The 20,368-nt window shown below is 24.9% G+C and overlaps 1 protein-coding gene across 2 annotated transcripts in view; it reads right to left on the bottom strand.

Moving 5' to 3' along the window:
• The window catches only part of LOC117169411 (cilia- and flagella-associated protein 91-like), a 23,929-nt gene extending 3,577 nt beyond the window's left edge, over positions 1-20,352 (bottom strand). Inside the window, exons 1-7 of one of the 2 annotated variants that reach the window (XM_033355781.1) lie at positions 20,319-20,352; positions 13,499-13,769; positions 9,828-10,036; positions 6,836-7,190; positions 3,488-3,813; positions 3,192-3,413; positions 1,572-1,867 (exon numbers count right to left, since the gene is read on the bottom strand). In XM_033355781.1, the coding sequence (XP_033211672.1) occupies positions 1,572-1,867; positions 3,192-3,413; positions 3,488-3,813; positions 6,836-7,190; positions 9,828-10,036; positions 13,499-13,769; positions 20,319-20,348 (1,709 nt within the window). In that variant the 5' untranslated portion in view covers positions 20,349-20,352. Of the gene's footprint in view, positions 1-1,571; positions 1,868-3,191; positions 3,414-3,487; positions 3,814-6,835; positions 7,191-9,827; positions 10,037-13,498; positions 13,770-15,641; positions 16,295-20,318 lie in introns of those variants that run through there. The other variant, XM_033355780.1, reaches the window with a different exon arrangement.
• Between the last annotated feature and the right edge of the window lie 16 nt (positions 20,353-20,368).

Genomic DNA, 20,368 nt, shown 5'->3' with positions numbered 1-20,368 from the left:
CGCCAATTAGCACAAATGGTAAGTTCCGACAGTGCCTACAAGTGTGCCTACTGGCCGCTAAATGGCAATACCGGTTTCATATGTATACACCTGGTATTTTATTGTAAATTCGTATTTTTTTTATAGAAAACTTAGCTAATTTGCTGAAAGTTGAGGTGCTTTGTTAAAAATTAATTTTATTGGTTGAAGATCCATCTTGTTGATAAAATTGAACTATTGAAAATTGGACTCTTGTTGAAAATTCGTCTTTTTTATTTACAAGTTTTTTTCTTTCTTGCCTAAAAAATCGCTTGTAGTCGTAATTTCTTTTATTTGGGGTGAAAATTCGTTTTTTTTTTGTTGAATTCATCTGTTTTTTATTATAAATCGAAATATTTTGTGGTTGTTGTATCAACTATTACATAGTTTAAAATCCATCTTTATTAGATAAAAAATCAAATACATCGGGGAAGGTTAATCTAATTGTTTAAAAGTCGAAATACTTTGTTAAAAATTCTCTGTTAAAAATTCTTTTTTCTTTAATTGTAAATTTAACTATTTCATTGTAGGTTTAAAATTGATATTTTTTAGTTTAAAACTCAACTATTTAGTTTAAAATTCATGCAATTTGTTAAAAATTAATTTTATTAGTTAAAGATCCATCTCTGGGTTAAAAATCATTATTCTGGTTGAAAATATCATTATTTGAAAATTACACTACTTTACTAAAAATTATTTTTTCTATTGAGAATTAATTTTCTTCCCCGAAAACGTAATTATTCCATTTTTTTGTTTAAAAAAATTGATCTTTTTTTTATATAAAATTAATCTTCGGAGTTTAAAATTCATTCTTTTTGGTTAAAAATGCAGCTTCTTGATTAAAAATTAATCTGTTTTGGTTGAAAATTCATTGTTTTAATTGAAAACTCAACTATTTGGTCGTAAATAAACTTTTTTGTTGAAAATTTATATTTCCAGATTCAACAACTTTGTAGGAAATTAAACTCTTTGGTTTAAAATTAACTTTTTTGTTGAAAACTCATGTTTTTGCTTGGAAATTCAACTACTTTGGACGAAAATGGAATTAGTTGCTTGAAAATTAAACTAATTATTAGAAAATTCAACCGTTTTGTCTTAGATTAATATTTGCAGTTTAAAATTAATTCTTTTTTGTTAAAAATGCAACATCTTGGTTGAAAATCAATCTGCTTTTGTCGAAAATTTATAGTTTTCATTGAAAATTCAACTCTTTGGTAATAAATAAACTTTCTTGTTGAAAATTTATATTTCCAGGAACAAAATTCAACAACTTTGTAGAAAATTAAACTCTTTGGTTTAAAATTAACTTTTTTGTTGTTAAAAATTTATGTTTTTGGTTGGAAATTTAACTACTTTGGACGAAAATTAAATTAGTTTGTTGAAAATTAAACTAATTATTAGAAAATTAACCATTTTGTTGGAAATTCGTTTGCGTGTTTGTTAAAATTTTTTTTATCTGGAAATGTAGCTATTCTATTTTTGGTTGAAACTTGAACTATTTGGCAGAAAACTAAACTATTTTGTTAATAATTCATCCAAAATTCAAAACTTACTTTGCAGCAGCGTATTTTGAAACCCTATCTATTTTATCAGCTAGAGTCATAACATATTCTTTAGCTTCTTTTTCAGAAACCCAATCAATTCCTTCCTTGATAATATCTTCGAGATACGTTTCCACCGAATCCTGATTGACTTTAACCATTTGTCTGAAAATTTCGTCCAATTCTCTTCGTCGATGACGTTCAACTTGTCTTCTTCCAGCTTCTGCGGTTTCTCTTTTAGCCCTTTCTCTTTCGGCAAGCAATGCAAAAGCATGCGCTCTTCGTTCATCTTGAAGCCTCAACAATTCCTAAAAAAATATTTTTAAATACAAAACTTTTAATAGAGTATAGAAGAAGTGGCCCTTATTTTTTAAATCATATTTATTTTGTTCTCAACCCCTAGTTTTATGGGAACATCCAAATAAATAATTTCGAAATTTCCCTCAGAAAATAGGATATCTCGGATATTTATTGAATGTTTCTGGGATATTCAAATGTCCGTGGGATATATAAAAATTTTAATATCCTACTTTGAATATTTGAATATCCTAGAAATGCCCCATAGGCATCCTGGAGAGCCAAATTTCCGCCTTGTAGAGTTACCGAAGTATTGTCTCGGAATTTAAAGGATATCAGGGGATTTAATGGGACTTTCAAGATTTAAAGGGATTTAAGAGGTTTTTTAAGGTTTCAGTGGACTTCAAAAGATTTGCAATTTTTTAGGGATTTAAAGAGATATCACGGTATTATCACGAATTTCGAAAAATGCTAGGGGTTTTTTAATAAGATTTTGAAAACTTGAAGGGATTATATAAGATTTCAATAGATGTTTGAGGATTTTAAGGGGTTTCAATTATTTCACAGGACTGAAAAGGATTTGGTAAGATTTCCATCAACATTGTACTAGATATTATACTAGATTTTAAGAGGTTTGAAGAAATGTTGAAGATTTTAAGCCATTACTAAAAAAATTTTAATAAGATTTCACATAATCTCAAAGAATTTTATGGATTTTCCACTGTTTTAAAATAATTAAAAATAATAAAACAATGTATTTAATATTATAAAAAGAAATCTCAACACCCAAAAATGTTTCAGTTAGCATGTTTTAAAAAAATAATTAGAAAGAGAAATCTTACCTAAGAAATACTTCGGGTTTTTTATTTGTAATTAACATCATTTTTTTAAAATGCCACTACAGTTGGTTGAAGGTTGAACTGTGAACTTTGTTAAATTTAGCTTTTTTAAACACCCATCTTGTTTGTTGAAAAATCTATTTTTAATTGGGTAAAAAATTATTTTTCTAACCGAAAATTTTACTATTCCATTTATGGTTGAATAATTTTCTTTTTTAGTTGAAAACTCAACTACCTGGATGAAAGTTGATTTACTTTGTAACAAAAACTTTTTTTCCGGTTAAAAACTCATCCCTTTGTTTGAATAATTTAACTATTTTGTTGAAGATTCCTTTTTTCAGTTCAAATTAATTTTTTTAAATGAAAATGAAAATGAAAAGTAGATAATCATTAATTAAAATCATAAATACACCTAAAATAATTACAATTTAAATTTTTTAAGACGTAGTGTTTCCCCTTCATATGAAATTTAAAAAAAAGATATGTTGCAACAAACTTTGCTTAAGAAATCCAGCATTCCTGAAACTGCCTTGCCTTCCAGAGAACTCAGAATTTCACTCAAGCGATTCTCCTGCTTCGTTCTGAAATTTTCCTCATGCTGCAAACTCAAAATTTTCGTTTTTTCCTTGTGGAGGGACTTTTTGTCGTGATGTTGAAGAGCGTGAGTTGATCGAAGTTCTTTGATTAATTCTCGACACCTTTCTCGACCTTCAAACATCTGAAATCAATAATTACATCTTTATTCATTTTTTAAACTAATTTTTTGTTTGATTTTTTGTCAATTTTAATTACCATGAACTGAATCGCTCTGCCTCTGACTGTTTTTTGAATTAAGACAGCAGACTGATCCAACACATTTTCAATATTCTTCTCTCCAACTCTCAAAGGCGTCGATGGAACATTTTGTAGTTTTGGCTTTCGTTCAAAAAAATGTGTCGACTCAACTGGCTCTACATTTAATCTGATCCTTTTCAATTCTTCATAGAGTTCTTCCAATTTCTGATCATTCCATCTCGTCTCTCGAGTGCACAACTCTTCCGGTTTGGCCTTTGGTTTTATGGATTTCAATTCTTTTATTGTTGGCAAGTTTTTTGGTCTTGTATCTACCTTTTCGGCTCCTGATGACAATCTTCTATAAATTATTTGAACAGAATTTTGGCAGTATTGAAAAATTATTTTAGAAAAAAGCTATACCTTAGGGATCACAGTCCGTCCGCTTCTTCACATCATACCCATTTTTCCAATAAAATAAAAAAAAATTTTCTAAAATACCTAAACTCGAGAATTTTGATTTAATTTTTCCCCTTTCCCCCTTTTTTATAAGGCTTCGATTCATTTCTTAAGAGTTGTAAACAGAAACTCAAGACATTGGAAAACAAGACTTTTTGAAAGAGATTCTTTTTTATTATACGAATTTCAAATATTTCCTGAACGATTTATTTGATAATTTTATATATTTCAAATATAATACATCAATTTTCTAGTTGGAAATAAATAAACATATGTACAAGCTTCACAGACCAAAATGTTTTACACGCAGAGGGAATAACGAGATTTTTCACGAAAGGAGAGAAATAAATTCTTTGAAATAAAATTAATGTAGGTACTAATATTAAATGAAAATTGGAACGCTTCAAATTTCTAACATTTCAAGTAAAAATATTGCATTTTCAATAAAATAGATACATTTTTAACGAAATAATTGAATGTTTAATTAAAAAGGCAAATTTTCAAATAAAATGATGAATCTTCAGCCGGAAAATAAATGTTGAACAAAGCAGTTTAATTTTTTATCATGCAGTTCAATTTTCAACCTACAAAGATTAATTTTTCAACATAAATAAAAATGTTGATCTATCAGCCAAAATGGATTTTAATTTAAAATAAAAAAATAGTTGAATTCATCCCAAAAATACGACTTTTCAACAAAACAGTTTGTTTTTCAAACAAATTTTGGAATTTTCAAGCCATACAGATAAATTTTCAATAGAAAAGTTGAATTTTTAACAATAAAAAAGGAATTCTTAACCAAATAGTTGAACACTACACCTAAAAGATTCAATTTCTATCAAACCATTGAAATTTTCAACGTTAAATACGCATTGTCTACAAGCCAGTTGAATTTTCAACAAATAGTTGAATAGTCTTCAAAAAAGATGACTTTTTTACCAAAAGAAATAAAATTTTAAATAAAAAATTTAATTTTGTACGAAACAGTTAAATTTTAAACCCGAGCATAATATGAATTTTCAAATAAATAGAATAATTTTCTTCAAAGAAGATGAATTTACAACAAAATATAATAATTTTCAACCAAATAGTTTAAAATTCAACTCACAAAGATCACTAATTTAAAAAAATGGATTATTTCCATTTTAAGTTAAAATAATTAATTTAGAACCAACCAAATGGCTGAATATTTAACCACCTGGAGTTGATTTTTCTACTTAAAAACTAATTTTAAACAAAATAGTTCAATTTTCAACCAGAGGTGAATCTTTAGCTAGAATTAAATATCTTCAAACCAAAAATTAATTTTTCAACCAAAAATATGAATTCTCAAAGAAAAATTGAATGGTTTTGATATTTCGCACCAAACAGATTTTAATTTTAAATCAAGAATAGTTCAATTCATAAAAAAAGAGTTTTTCAACAAAATGGTTGATTCTTCCAAATAAAAAAGATTTTACAGTCAAGAAAGAAAAAATGTAAAAGAAATTGTTAAATTTTAAAGCAAAAAGAAAGAGTTTTCTATAAAATAATTGAAATTTTAATAGGGAAAAATTTATTTTCAACAAAAAAGTTAATTTTTAACCTAAAAAGATGAATTTTTTAACAAAATAAGTTCATTTTCAATGAAAGAGAATTTCAATGGTTGGATTTTCTACCGAAATAAATAAATTGAGAACCCAAAAAGATTATTTTCTAATAAAAATAGGTTCATTTCCAACGAAATAGATGAATTTCCAACTAAAATTATGAATCTTCAACCACAAAAAAAAAATTTTAACGAAGAAATTCAATTTTTAAACAAATATTTGAGTTTTTGATTTAAAAAACGGCAATCCAATTGTTGAACTTTAAAGTAAACAAAGAAATCTACTAAACATGCAAATTTGAATTTTCAACAAAAACTGATTTTTCGGTCAACAAAGAAAAACAAAATTTTCGAATTTTGAAGCCAAAAAGACAAATTTTCTGAAAAAATAATAGAATTTCAGATCCGGAATTATGACTTTTTAGCAAACAAAAAAAAGTTAAATTTTCAACCTAATAGTTGAATTTTCTAGGAAAATAGATGAATTTCTCACAAAAAGGGACGACTATCAAAATTGTCGAATTTTAAACAAAATAATTATATTTTCAACCAATAAGAAGTTTGAATTTTCGTATTGGGTTTTATTAATTTAGTACACATTTTAGAAACAAAAAAAACGAGAAAAAGGGGAAAAGAGGAGAATAGGGAATAGCCAGTAAAAAAATAATATGCGAAAAAACAGCGTATATTATAACTCTCTGCTTGAGCATAATTAATTTGAATTTGATTATTATATGGCTTGTTTTGACATGTCAGCAATAATTTTTTTAATTTATGTTTTTTTACACTACATTCTTCTCTGACATAAAATTTTTTTCATCATCTGAGAGCCTTCAGTTGATAAAAATATATTAGAAACAAAGTTAAACGTCTAAAGAAACAAAAAGAGAAAAAGTAGGGTTCTCCGTATTTTTTTTTCGTGAAATTATGCCTTTCTAGATTACTTAAAAAAAACTTAGAGCTCAGGATTCGATACTGAAAAAGAATACACTTTAAAAAAATTAAAACATGATCATTTTGCAATGCTGTTGTTTACCAATTTTTCAGTTTTCGATTTTCTAAAATTTTTTCCTGATGTATTTTCACCAGTAGAAAGTGCTGAAGTGTTCAACAAATTTTTTAAAGCTAGCTAAAAAATGTGTTTTTACAAAAATGACCAGAAACGAGATTCACAAGATACCCATATGATATGGTAAGTTATTAATAATAAATTAAATCCCCTTTATACCTAAAATTGCACTACTGAAAAGCTGTGATCCCTGAAGTCCGAAAAATAAATAAAATTGAGACATGAAAATGATTGATCAATTTTTTGAGCCTACTATCAATGAAATCCTCTCGAAAAAACTTCTTTAGAAAAACTTCATGACGTCTCTGAGGATTTTCACCAAATCGCATTTGTGGTGCGTACAATTCAGAAGCTCGATCTGCATGTTGTTTTATAATATCCTGGCATTTGTATTTTTTCCCCGTTTTACAACGATGCTTCATGGACAATTTGCGAAGCTCTCGTCCAAACTTTTGCCTTATATTTTGTATTTCCTTATCCCGTCTTTGGCTTAAATTACTGCCGAGTTTTCTAAAACGATCTTTTCTTTTCTCATCCCACTTGTAGTTTCTATTTTCCATTACTTTCTGGGCTAGGTCCATTCGCATATTCATTATAAAATCAATCTCCTTAAAATAATTGATATCAAATTATTAGGATTATTTTTTTAAAGAAAATATTTCCCGATTTTTTCCTAAGCAACTTTTCATTTTTCCTGACTACAAATATAAATAAAATCTTTCATAATTGGAATAAAACCATTTTAGAATAAAATTAAAAATTGATTTATTTCGACCAAAAAAGATTACTTTTCTACCAGAGATGATGAATTTTCAATCCAAAAGGACGAATTTTTAACAAAATAGTTTAATGTTCGATGAAAAATAGAATAATTTTAAACAATAAAGTTCAACTTTTAACGAAATTGTTGAATATTCAACCTACAAACAATTACATTGAGCTTTGATGATAAAAAAATTAAACTTCAACCAATAAAAGTTGAATATTTAACCAATAAATGGAATCTTGTTAACGACAATTGAATTTTTAACAAAAAAAAGATGAGTTTTTTTATCCAACAGGACGAATTTTCTGTCCAAATAAACTTGAATTTTCCAAAAAAAATAATCGTATTTTCAACAAAATAGTTGTATTTTTAACCAAATACTTGAATTTCCCCCCTACAAAGTATTAATTTTCAAATAAAAATGATTAAATTACAACCTAAACCCGTTGCAGTTTCAAAAAAATAATTAAACGTGCAACAAAATACTTGTATTTTTAACCAAATCGTTGAATTTTCAACAACAACAAAATGAATTTTAAACAAAAAATGTAATAATTGCATTAAAAACAACAAAAATCAAATTTCTACCATAAGAAATAAATTTTATCAACAAAAAGATGAATTTTCAATTTAGAAGAATCATTTTCTGCCTAAAAAGATGCATTTTCAACAATGCACATGGATTTTCGAACAAATAGTTGAATTTTTAATTAAAAAGTATGAATTTTCAACAAAAAATTCGAATTTTCAATAAATAACGATTTTTCAGCCAAGAAAGAAAGAAATTCACCTAACCTGTTGAAATTCCAAATCAAAAGACGAACTTCCTGTAAAAAAGTTGAATTTTCAATCCTGAAAATATAAATTTTGATCATAAAATTTGATTTCAACTAAATGTTTGCATTCTTAACCAATAAATAAGAAGTTCCAAACCCAGAAGATTAGTTTGTCAGTAAAAGAGATAAAGATTTAATCGAAAATAAAATCATTAAATTTTCAGTTTAAAAAAAGATAAATGAAAAAAATGAATTCGCAATAAATTTTTAACTAATATGTATAAAATAATGAATCTGCAACTGAAATAGTTAAATTTTCAGTAAAACAAATCAATTGTTAACAAAAGAAAAATTAATATTCATCCAAAGAGATGAATCTTCAACAACGAAGAATGTTTTTCTCAAAAAGTGATTCAACCTTCAACCAAGTAATTCAATTTTCAATCAGTAATGTAATATTAGATATTTCCAGTAAAAAATATTACAATTTTTAACAATAAAAAAATACATGAATTCTACCAAAACAGATTAATTTTCAACAACAAAAAATTAGTTTTCAAACCAAATAGACGAATTTTCTGTCAAAATAAACTTAAATTTTCAACAAAATAGTTGCACTTTTAACCAAATTGTTGAATTATAGACCTACAAAGATGACTTCTCAACAAAAAGTTGAATTTTTAACAAACAAAAAAATCAAATTTATATCAAAAGAAATGCATTTTTAAACCAAAAATACGTATTTTCAACTGGAAGATTAATTTTCTACCAAAAAGATGATTTCTCAACAAAGGAAACGCATTTTCAAACAATTATTTGAATTTTTGACTAAAAACGATAATTTTTCGGAATCATTTTTAACTAATCATTTGCATTTTTAACCAATAAAGAGGAAATTTCAAACTAAGGAGATTAGTTTTCCACCTAATGAAATAAATTTTCAACCCAAAATAGAATAATTAAATTTTACTTTTAAAAAATTAATTGAAGAAAAAAGACGAATTCACAACAAAGTAGTTACACCTTCAACCATAGAGATTTATCATGAAACAAAAAAATTAATTTTTAAGAAAGTTGTGAAACTTTTACCCTAGTAGTTGAACTTTCAAATTTTTTAATTAAAATTTCGAGCGAAAAAAGATAATTTTTAATAAAAAAATATATAAATAATAAGATAAAATTTTCAAATAAACATTTGCATTTTTAGCCAAATATATATAAACATTTCTACTAAAATAGATCAATTTTTAAATCAAAAAGAAGCATTTTCTACTAACAAGGATTTCAGTTGAACATTCAACGCCAAAATATGAATTTTCAATGAAAGAAGTTGATTTTTAAACCAAAAATGATTACTCTTTAACAAAAAATTTGAATTTCCACCAAATAATAAAAATTTTATCTAAAAATATAATCGTCAGAAGGAAGAAATAGCAAATCGAAATAGAAATACAAGAAAAATAAACTATTGAAAAGAATATTATACAGTTTCCCTGACAATTAATATTGAAAGAACAGAATATTAATCGTGTAAACTTTTTAGTTTAGAATCTTTTATAAACAGAATAAATGAATTTCAAATTTATTACCCTTGGAATTTATTTAAAGTGCCTCTTTTAGAAATTTCCTGAAGATTGCAAACTTTTTGTAAAATTCTTGACTTTTCCCTGATGTTCTTAATTCTGAGATTAAATAATACTCACAGCTTCTCTAAAAGACCAATGGTCAGCTTCCAAAGCTGTCATGATGCTTGCTCGAAGTTTAATATTAGTTTCAGAATCCATCGGAGGAAGAATTGATTCCCAGGCTCTTCTGATTCTCATCCTGTTAATTATTTCTACTTCGTGCATCCCAACTGGGAGTCCTTCTTTCCATGTTAAATGTGCCAATGCCAGCACTTCCGGGTTATGACCTTAACAATATTTACGTACTGAATTATAGTAATTAATTTAACATCTTTAGCTTAATCAGGCCTTAGACTCGTTTGATAAATTCACAATAGTGTCAATAGTATCATAAATGTTGAAAAATAATAGGAAAAGAGTGACACACCATTTTTTTTTAATATTACATTAACGGTTTACATATTTTTATAATCTTTTATACAAAGTTCAACTCCTATAAAATCGCGTAAATTTCTTTACAATCTTTTATAATACCCTAAAAGCATTGAAATCCGTTGAAATCCTTCAAGAATCCTTCATTTATATCCTGGATACCATTTTAAAATTCTTTGAAATTTCCTGAAATTATTTGAAACCCTCGAAATGTTAAAATCTCGCTAAATTCTATGAAATCTTAATCACTTGAAATTTATAAAATCCCCACAATAACTAATAAAGCCCTTTGAAATCCTTTCAAATATTTGATATTTCCCGCAAATTCTTGAAGTATTTTTAAATATTCTAAAAGCTTTGAAATCGATTGAAATCCTTGAAGAATCTCTGAAATATGAAGAGATTTTCTGAGGTTCCCGAAAAATGATAAATTTCTTTAAATACCTTATAATCCGTTGAAATCCGTTTGAATTTCTAGACATTTTTTTAATATCATTTAAAATCTGGATACATTTTTTAAATCCTTTGAAATTTTTTGAAACCCTACGAAATCTCATTAAATTCTATGAATATTAATCCCTTGAAATTGATGAAATGCCTTAAATTTGGTGAAATCCCTAGAACCTAATCCCACAAAAATCGAATAAAAAATCTTGAAATTTTTAATATATTTTAAACTTCCAAAAAAATCTAATAAGGCCGTTTAAAATCCCTCGAAATATTTGATATTTTCTTGAAACCTTCTAAAATAACCTAAAAGCTTTGAAATCTTTAAAATATGTTGAAATTCACTAAAATTTAGATTTTCTTAATTCTGTTCAGATCCTCTGAAATCCCTGGAACGAACTCAAATTCTGACAATCCTTTAATATCTATGAAATGTATGGAATCTTTTAATTTCTTTAAAAACCTATGAATCCCTCAATTATTGTAAAATTTTCTTAAAATCTTTTAAAATATACTACATTTTCTCTAAAATTCTATAAAAAAATGTATATCCCTTAACTCTTGTGAAATTCTGTACATCTTTAAATATTTCATATCTTCTAAAATTCATTCAAAATGATGACATTTTTGAAATTCTCTAAAATCCCGTAAAATCCCAAAAAATCTTATAAAATCCTTTGAAATCTCTTGAAAATCTTGAAATGTTCAGAAATGTTGATAAATCTTTTAAAATATCATATGAGCTATGAAATTTTTACCATCTGTTTAAATCCACTATTTTTTTTAATTCTTTTGAAATTCTCAGAAATCCCTGAAAATAATTCAAAAATTTTTTAATCCTTAATATCTCCAGAAATTCCTTATAATCGTACAGAATATTTTCATTTATTTTGAAATCCTATTTTTAAATACACTAAAAGCTTTAAAACCTTTGAAATCTGTTAAAATCCACTGAAAATCTTTTTTTTTTATTCTGTTAATATCCTCTGAGATTCCTAGAAGTTTACAAAATCCCTTAAAACTTATGAAATTCCACAAAAATCGAGTAAAATCCAGTAAAACATCTTAAAATCACTAATATCTTTTAAATAGTCCTTAAAAATGAAGAAGTCTTTGAAATACACTATAATTCCGTAAAATCCCAAAAAACTAATGAAAAACAAAAAAAATCAATGAAATTCGACTATTCCATTTTGGACTGAAAACTAAATTTGAAGCAATTAAAATTTTATTGAATTTATAATACCGACGATAATTTTACTTAAAGATGCACTGAATCGTAAGTATAAGGAAATGAAATAAACATTTGTTTGAATTTTTATTGAAGTTCCTGAACTTTAGAGACAAATTCAAGAAATTATTAATTACCTTTTTATTACTATTTTATTATTTAATTATTCGATGGTGAATATATTTAAGAACATGTTCTAATATTTTCCAGGGCTTTCTAAATTAAACATATTAATGTAGTCCCCCGAAACAAAACAAAAATATTATTTATAATAAACTCGCGAAACTACATGCACACCATACATATTCCGATGCGATTATTTTAAAAATGAGAAACATTTGAACAAATTAAGATTTTTAAATTCCTTTAATATATATTTATATATATATTTTAAGTTTGATATAATTTTGATGTTTTATTATAATTTTTATAACTAACCCATGATTGGTTGATCTAGAAAAAATATTGTATAAACAACTCTACAAAATTGTAATATTAATAAAATTATTAATAAAAATAACCTTCATATTAATAATACATAAATTATTTTCCCTAAAGGCTTTCAAATCTTTTATAGTGCGCTAAGAGTTTTAAAATCGGTTGAAATCTAACAGGAGTTGTATTATTTCAAGTTTATTGAAATTCTGTGTTTCCTGAGCATCTTCGAAATCTTTTAGATCTTCTGGAATCTTTTTAAATTCCTCTAAAATTTTAAAAATACCCTATATTCCTCAAAATTAAAAAAAAATTTAAACCTTAACCGTTATGAAATCCCGTACATCGTCAAATCTTTAATATCTTTTAAAGCTCTTTCAAAAATGATTAAATCTTTTTGAATATCTTAAAAGCTATGGAATCTTTGCCATTGTGGAAATTCACTGATTTTTTTTATTCTGTAGAAGTCCTCTGAAATCTCGGGGAAAAACTTAAATTATTTTACATCACTAGAAATCTATAAAATATTGTAAAATTGTCCAATATTTTAGAATTACTCAAAATCTTCTAAAATCTCATAAAATTCCTCAAAAACTTTTAAAATACACTATATTCTTTCAAATTCTTTAAAAAATTGTGAATCCCTTATATATTTAAATCCCGCACATCTTGGAATATTTTTAAATATTTTAAAAACCCTCAAATTTTCCACAAAGTCTTTGAGATTCCCTAAAATCCCTAAAAATGTTTGAAATTCCTTGGTATTGGATCAAATACCCTAAAATCTTTCAAACCGTTTGAAATCTATTTAATTTTTTTAAGTTTTTAAAGTCCTCGAATATCTTATAAAATCGTGTAGGTTTGATATAATCCATATAAATCCCCTGAAATACTTTAAAAACCTGCGAGTGATCTTGAAATTTGTTTAAAATACCTTGATATTTTTCGAAGTCTTCAAAATCTTGTGAAATTTCAATTTTTGAGATGACGAATATATAATTTTATCCAATAAGCGAAGGCGTTTGAAAGTAAGTTTAAAGGCAAAGGGGAAAAAAGTTACCTTAACAACAAAGTTGAAAAAAAAACATTAGTTTAATTTTTTCGAAATAATAATAAAAAAACTTCAATTTGAAAAATTACTCCTAATATTTGAAATAAAAGCTTGAAAACTTTATAAACAAATTAATTCATAACTAAATGGTACCTGGGGATATTTTATAAGACGGTTCCCATGGAGATGTTTGAGTCTCATTCTCTCTATAATCGGTTTGAGTTCCCCTATTTTGAACATATTCCAATCTTGATGGTAACATATTACGTTGCATTTCTGCATTTCGTAGGGTTTCTTCAACAGATTTTTGTTCCAAATGGCTTGACAATTTAAATTTCGAAACACCCAAATCCAAAAAAGGCATTACAGGTCTTCGATAACATTTCTGAACATCTCCCCCTGAATTGTGTCTGTACAGCTCAGTCTGAGAAATAAACGTAAAATTTAATTTAAAAAGTTACCAATCAAGTTTTGGTACTATAATGTCCAAATTAAATCAAAGTAAAATAAAACAATTTAATTCCAAATAACATAAATTAAAATCAATAATCAAAGACTTAGTTTTATGTAATACATTTTTTATTGATTGTGAACAATCAAAGACGACGACAAACAATAAATCGCTGGCTGTACAATGTATAGAATTTTCCTTGAAAATGTATCAAACATGTTTCAAGTTTAGCCAGGGTGTCTACTCCTGGAAAAAATTCACTGAAAAATTCATATTTTATCCATATTTTTCGATAGTATAGAGACATTCGAATATTTGGACTTGTTTATAACAATCGTCTTAGAATATGTATACAGTTTCGCGAGTTTATTATAAATAATTTTTTTCAGTTTCTAGGAATTCAAATAATGTATTTAATTTAGACAGCTTTGAAAAATTATATTGCAATATATTCTTAAATATATTCACCATCAAATAATTAAATAATAATAAAAGCATATAATTTGTTGAATTTGTCTCTAAAAAAAAATTTTCGAAGTGATAAATTTTCCACTAAAATTATAAATTTATGAACATATAACTGAAATACTTGAACTTTCAACAAAAAAAAAATGAATTTTCCAACAAGAAGATTAATTTTGAAACAAAAAGATTAATTTTCTACCAAAAATTGAATATTTCAATTTTCAGTTAAAAAATTTATGCTTAACCAAGAGATGAATTTTCAACAAAAATAATGGAATATTCAATTGGAATAGTTGAACTTTAAATTTTTTTAAATAATCATTTTTAACCAGAAAAAAATATTTAAAAAATAGATACATTTTCAAACAAATTTATAAATTCTCAAATACAATAATGGAATATTCAATCGGAATAGTTACACTTTCAGTTGAATAGTTAAATGAATAGTTAAATTTGTAGTAAAAAAACAAACTAATGTTTAATCCAAGAGAATTATTTAATAATAATCATTTTTAACCAAATAAATCTAATCCGAAAAAAAGAATAGTTATATTTTCAAACAAAATTATGAATTTTTAACTAAAATGATGCATTTTTAAATCAAATAGTTGAATATTAAAACAACAAAATAGATTATATTTTAAAAGATAAATTTTCAAATAAAATGATTAATTTTAAACTAAAGAAATGTTAACAAGAGAGTTTAAATTTCAACCAAGTAATAAAACTTTCATTCCAAAAAGATGAATTCTGAAAAAAACGTGTGGTAGTTGATATTTCAAGCAAAAAATATTTGAATTTTTAACCAAAAATAGTTTAATTTATTTTTGAAAAAATACTGTTAAGTATGAGTTGACTTTTCAACTAAAAAGAAGAATTTTATATTAAAAGAAAAATTTCTTAACAAACTACATTAATTTTCAACAAGATACTAGAAATTTAAACTAAAAACGATCAATTTTCAATCAAAAATAAAATAGTTAAGTTTTCAGTTACGAAAATTAATTTGAAATAATAAAAAAAAAGAATTTTCAACAAAATAGTTAAATACAACAATATAAAGCTACTTTTACAAATGAAGAATCATTATTCAATTTTATATTGCAATTTAAGAAAAATTAAGCACGCTCTAAAAAAAATTCCCTGGCTTAAAAAAAAATTCCGACATTTCCAGGTTTTTTTCTGCTATATAAAAATTCCCTGACTATTCTAGGTCTCCGATATTTTCCAGGTAGGATAGACACCCTGTTATTAAATAAAACTATAAGACTAAACCAAATTGTTTTCGCTGGAAGTTTGCATCGATAGAAATTCTAGATTGTACTTAATCCTGATAAGAAACCTGTGATATAGAATTACAAAATATATACATCGGCTAACCTTTTGCAATTGTATACACTGGACCGCATTTGCCATTTTTAAAAATCACTGTATGAATTAAGGAAACACAAAAATTAGCACCAAGATTTGCACACTTTAAAATTATAATTCCATTTCAGGGATTATTTCACAAAGTTGAAATATAGATTATGTACATTGGTTATAATAATTTCACGAGACAAATGTGAAATGTCCACTTGAAATTAAAACAGCTGATGACTGAATTATTTATTTCGATTATGATTTAAATTCGAATTATGCTGTTCTAGATTAACAAACTAAACGCACATTAAAGTACGTAAGTGTATTATACAGAAGTGAGTGGATACAATATCGATTTAACAACGTTTCAAAGTCGTTGATATATTAAAATTTTTTTTGTACTTTGGATCGAACAGTGTTTTATAAAGAAAAAATATTATTTTTTTCTTACAGTAATTAACCCTACGAACACTGTCAATTTATTAATTTTTTTGATATATCAAATTTCAATTCTCTATTTATTTGAACATTTCTATTATAGACTTTTGAACACAAATTTAGATGTAGGCTTAGCTGTAGACTTATAAAAAAAATTAAATTTCGAAAATAATTTCCAAAAACTACTTTCAATTAACTTTGATTGTAATTTTTAAATTCCTACACAAATATATTGTATACAAAGTATACTGATTATATTGCATTTTCAAGAATATAGTTGAATTTTAAACTGCAAAAGATTAATTTTCTGCAAAAAGAGATGGATTCTTAACGAAAGAATTTACTTTTTAAGCTGCAAAGTGGAATTCTTAGAAAATAGTTTACTTACACTCAAAAAGATAAATTTTCAACTAAGAAAGGTGATTTTTCAACAAAGTGATTGAATTTTAAACAAAGAATATTAATTTAGGATCAAAAATATGTATTTTCAAACAGAATAGATAAATATTCATCCAAATTTTCTAATTGTCAAAACAAAAAAGACTAAAGTTCAACCAAAAACAATTGTATTTAACCAAATAGTTCAATCTTCAATCCAAAAATACGATTTAACCAAAAAAAATGTAATAGTTAATATTTAATATCAAAAATTTTTAATAAATTAGTTTAACTTTCACGTAAGTAGTTGCATTTTCAATTAGGAAGACTAATTTTTTGCACAAAAAAAAAGGAATTTTCATCCAAATAGTTAAATTTTCCACTAAAAACAAGCAATTTTACACAAAAACTGAAGTAGTTCCATTTCAGCTTGAAAAATTAATTATCATCAAAAAATAATAAACGAATTTTCAACCAAATATTTCAATCTTTAACCAGAATAAAAGAATTTTTAAAGAAAAATGTAATAATTGAATTTTTGTTCACTGAAAATGATCGATTTTTTGCCAAAAAAGAAATAGTTAAATTTTCAATTGAGAAAAGTCATGTTTTTAAATACGAATTTTCAACAAAATAGTTTAATTTTCAAGAAATAAAAAGGATTTTCATCGAACTAGTTCAATTTTCAACCATAGAGTAGAAAGTTTTACAGCTAAAATTGTTGCGTAGAATATTTATGTATTAAATATCTTCAATCAGAATATTTTCCATAGAGCAAAACAATATTTAAATCAACAGAATAATTATTGTATTGTATGTATTTTCTACTTTGTGTGAAATTACTTTAAGTATCGTTTATAATATTTTTTTTAGAATATATTTTGCGTCGCAAAAATATTTTAAAATATTTTCTGGGTGTACAAAATTTTGTAAAGGAGAAATATAATCAATATAATCGACACAATATATTATGGGTAAAATATATAATTTTTCAGGAACAAAGTCTTCCGGTTTTGTTCCTGAAGCAATTTTTCAGCAGTTGAATTTTTTTATTATAGACTATCATGTGTTTAAAGTTTTGTGCAATTCCTTCATTTCTTATTTTACTTAAAAGACATTTATTAAATATTCGAGATTTTATTGGACAAATCACATTTCTCTGCATTTTGCACCGTTGGAACCAAAAGGCCTTACGAATAAATGAAAATCTTAACTTTTGGCTTAATAAAATGTAATTATGAAGATATATCGACATTAAAAAAATGCATTACTTGCATTAAATTAATGATTACTTTACTTTCACATTTAAAAGTTATTCTCAAGGCCCTTCGGAATTATTGTCGCTCGAGGAGCCTGCGTAGGAACAATTGCTTGAGTAACCACAATTGATTATTAACGAGCGATAGAATATCATTAGTTCTTAAATTAACAGGATTTGAAAATAACCCATTATTGATTAACCCAAACCTTTTCTAAATTACTGAATTTATTAAATTACTAAAAGACATTAAATAAGTTTCAATTAAGGCTCTAAAATGAAAAAATTAATTGTAAATACAAAAATAATAAAAATAGGATTTATTCTTTTAAATAGACAGCAGAAATTAGTGTTCTAAAGAGTTTGAGTGCTCGGAACAATCCTCACAAGCATGAGAATATGCTCACGAATATGCTCGATCTTTATGTGCTCTGAGAATTTAATGAGCATTTATAAGCATTTTGAATTAGGATTTAAAAAAACGTATTTCTATATTTATTAATAATAAGTACATTCTTTTAAATTCGCGAGAAAATTTATCGCTTCAAATTATAAAAGGGCGTTTAATTTGCATGATAAAAGAAGTCAAAGTAATAGAAAACATATTATTTAAGTTAAACAGTGTCTTATTCATAGTTGCTACAATTTTCAACAAAAATAAATTCTCCACAAAATATTTCAATTTTAAGCCGAAAAAATCAATTTTCTGCCAAAAAGATTAAATTTCAATAAAATATATAAATTTTCAACTAACAAAAGATAAATTTACAAACGAAAACTAGAATAATTCAATTTGTAGTTAGAGAAGTAAATTAAAAAAAATGAGTTTTCAGCAAAATTAATTAGGTTTAAACTAAAAATATAAATTTTTAAGCAAGAATGGAATAGTTACAACTTCAATTAAAAAAATCATTTTGAACTAAAAAAAAACGAATTTTCATTCAAACAAATTAATTTTTATTCACAGTTATAATTTTTCAAACAAGAATGTAAATTTTTGATCGAATAGTGGATTTTTTAACTCAATAGATTAATTTTCTATAAAATCAAGAATTATTAACTAAATATTTGTTTCCAACTAAAGAAATGAATTCTTAAAAAAAAATAATTAAATTTTCTACAAAACAGAACATTTTTTAATGAAAAAGATTACATTTTTATTAAAAAAAGGTCAATTTTACACAAAAATCAAATAGTTAAAGTGAATTTTCAATTAAATGATAAATCATTACCTTAAATATTTTAATTTTGAAACAAAAACACGAATTTTTAATTAAGAATATAAATTTTCAACAAAAACAAAGTGAATTTTGCACAAAATATTTCAATTTAAACCCAAAAAATCAATTTTCTGCCAAAGAAATTAATTTTTAATCAGAGTGATAAATTTTGAACCAAAAATATAAACTTTTGACCAAATAGTGGAATTTTCAACTTGAAAGATTAATTTCTTAGAAAAAAAAACGAATTTTTAACTCAAGATTTTTTTTCGAACCAAATAAATGAATTCTTAACAAAAAACTATATAGTTCAATTTTCTACAAAACAGATCATTTCTTAAATAAAAAGATTACATTCCTATAAAAAATGTAAATTTTCTACAAAAAATGGAATAGTTAAAGTGATTTTTCAACTAAAATGATAATTTAAAAAAAAAATTTTAATTTTCGACCAAAAATAACATACCTAAATTTTCAGGTAGTAAAATAAATTTGCAAGCAAAAAAGAAACGATTTTTCAATAAAATAGTTAAAGTTTTAACCACAGAAATTAATTTTTATTTAAAAAGATAAGTTTTTCACTAATAAGAGTACTCTTTTACAAAAAAGATGGATTTTTAAGTAATAGCTGAATTTTCACCCAAAATGAATTTTTAACAAAAGGAAATGAATTTTCAAACAAGTATTTGAATTTCTAAAAGAAAGAGAATTAGTCACTAAGAAGTTTAAATATTCTCCCACAAATTTGAATTTTTCATCAAATACAGGATTTTTTAACCAAATATTTGACTTTGCCATTTAATCAGATAAATTTTGAACCAAACATGTACGAGTTAAATTTTCGATTTTAGTTTTATACTAAAAATAGTTGAAATCAACAAAAAAAAGATGGATTTTCAACAAAATAGTTTGATTTCTCAACCAAAAGAGATTAATTTTCAACCAAATAGTCGCCATTTTCAACCATAATAATAAAATTAAGTTTAACTTTAGTTTTTCAATAATTTCTGAAATTAATTGATCTGTAGCAACTTTGAAATTTAAAAAAATTATACGTTTATTTGACTCTAGAATGTTTTTGTAAAAATATATGTAGTAATTATATGCTTGTTTAAACAATAAATGCTATAAAATGTCTTAAATGCTCTGTTCAAACTTAAATTCTGAGCATTTGCTCAAAATAAATTCTTGTGCCTTCAAGAACTCTAACAGGAATGTCCTCGATGATTAATTTTTTCCCTACTCTCCTATTGAAATTTGGAAAATAGCCTCAATAAAATTCAAAGAAAGATCTCAGTAAAGAGAATCTCAAACCCTGTTAATAAAGTCTTACAATAAATGTATCCAAGATCCAAGCCATCAAACTTGACATCATTCAAATATCCTGATTCCTATCCTTACACTATTTTTTCCTGAACCCCATCTCTTCATACTTTCATCCCTATAAATAT

Source organism: Belonocnema kinseyi, chromosome 3, assembly GCF_010883055.1.
Source record: "Belonocnema kinseyi isolate 2016_QV_RU_SX_M_011 chromosome 3, B_treatae_v1, whole genome shotgun sequence".
In the NCBI taxonomy this organism is placed as follows: Eukaryota; Metazoa; Arthropoda; class Insecta; order Hymenoptera; family Cynipidae; genus Belonocnema; species Belonocnema kinseyi.
Note: the sequence above shows the minus strand (reverse complement) of the source record. Positions and strands in the feature narration are given on the sequence as shown.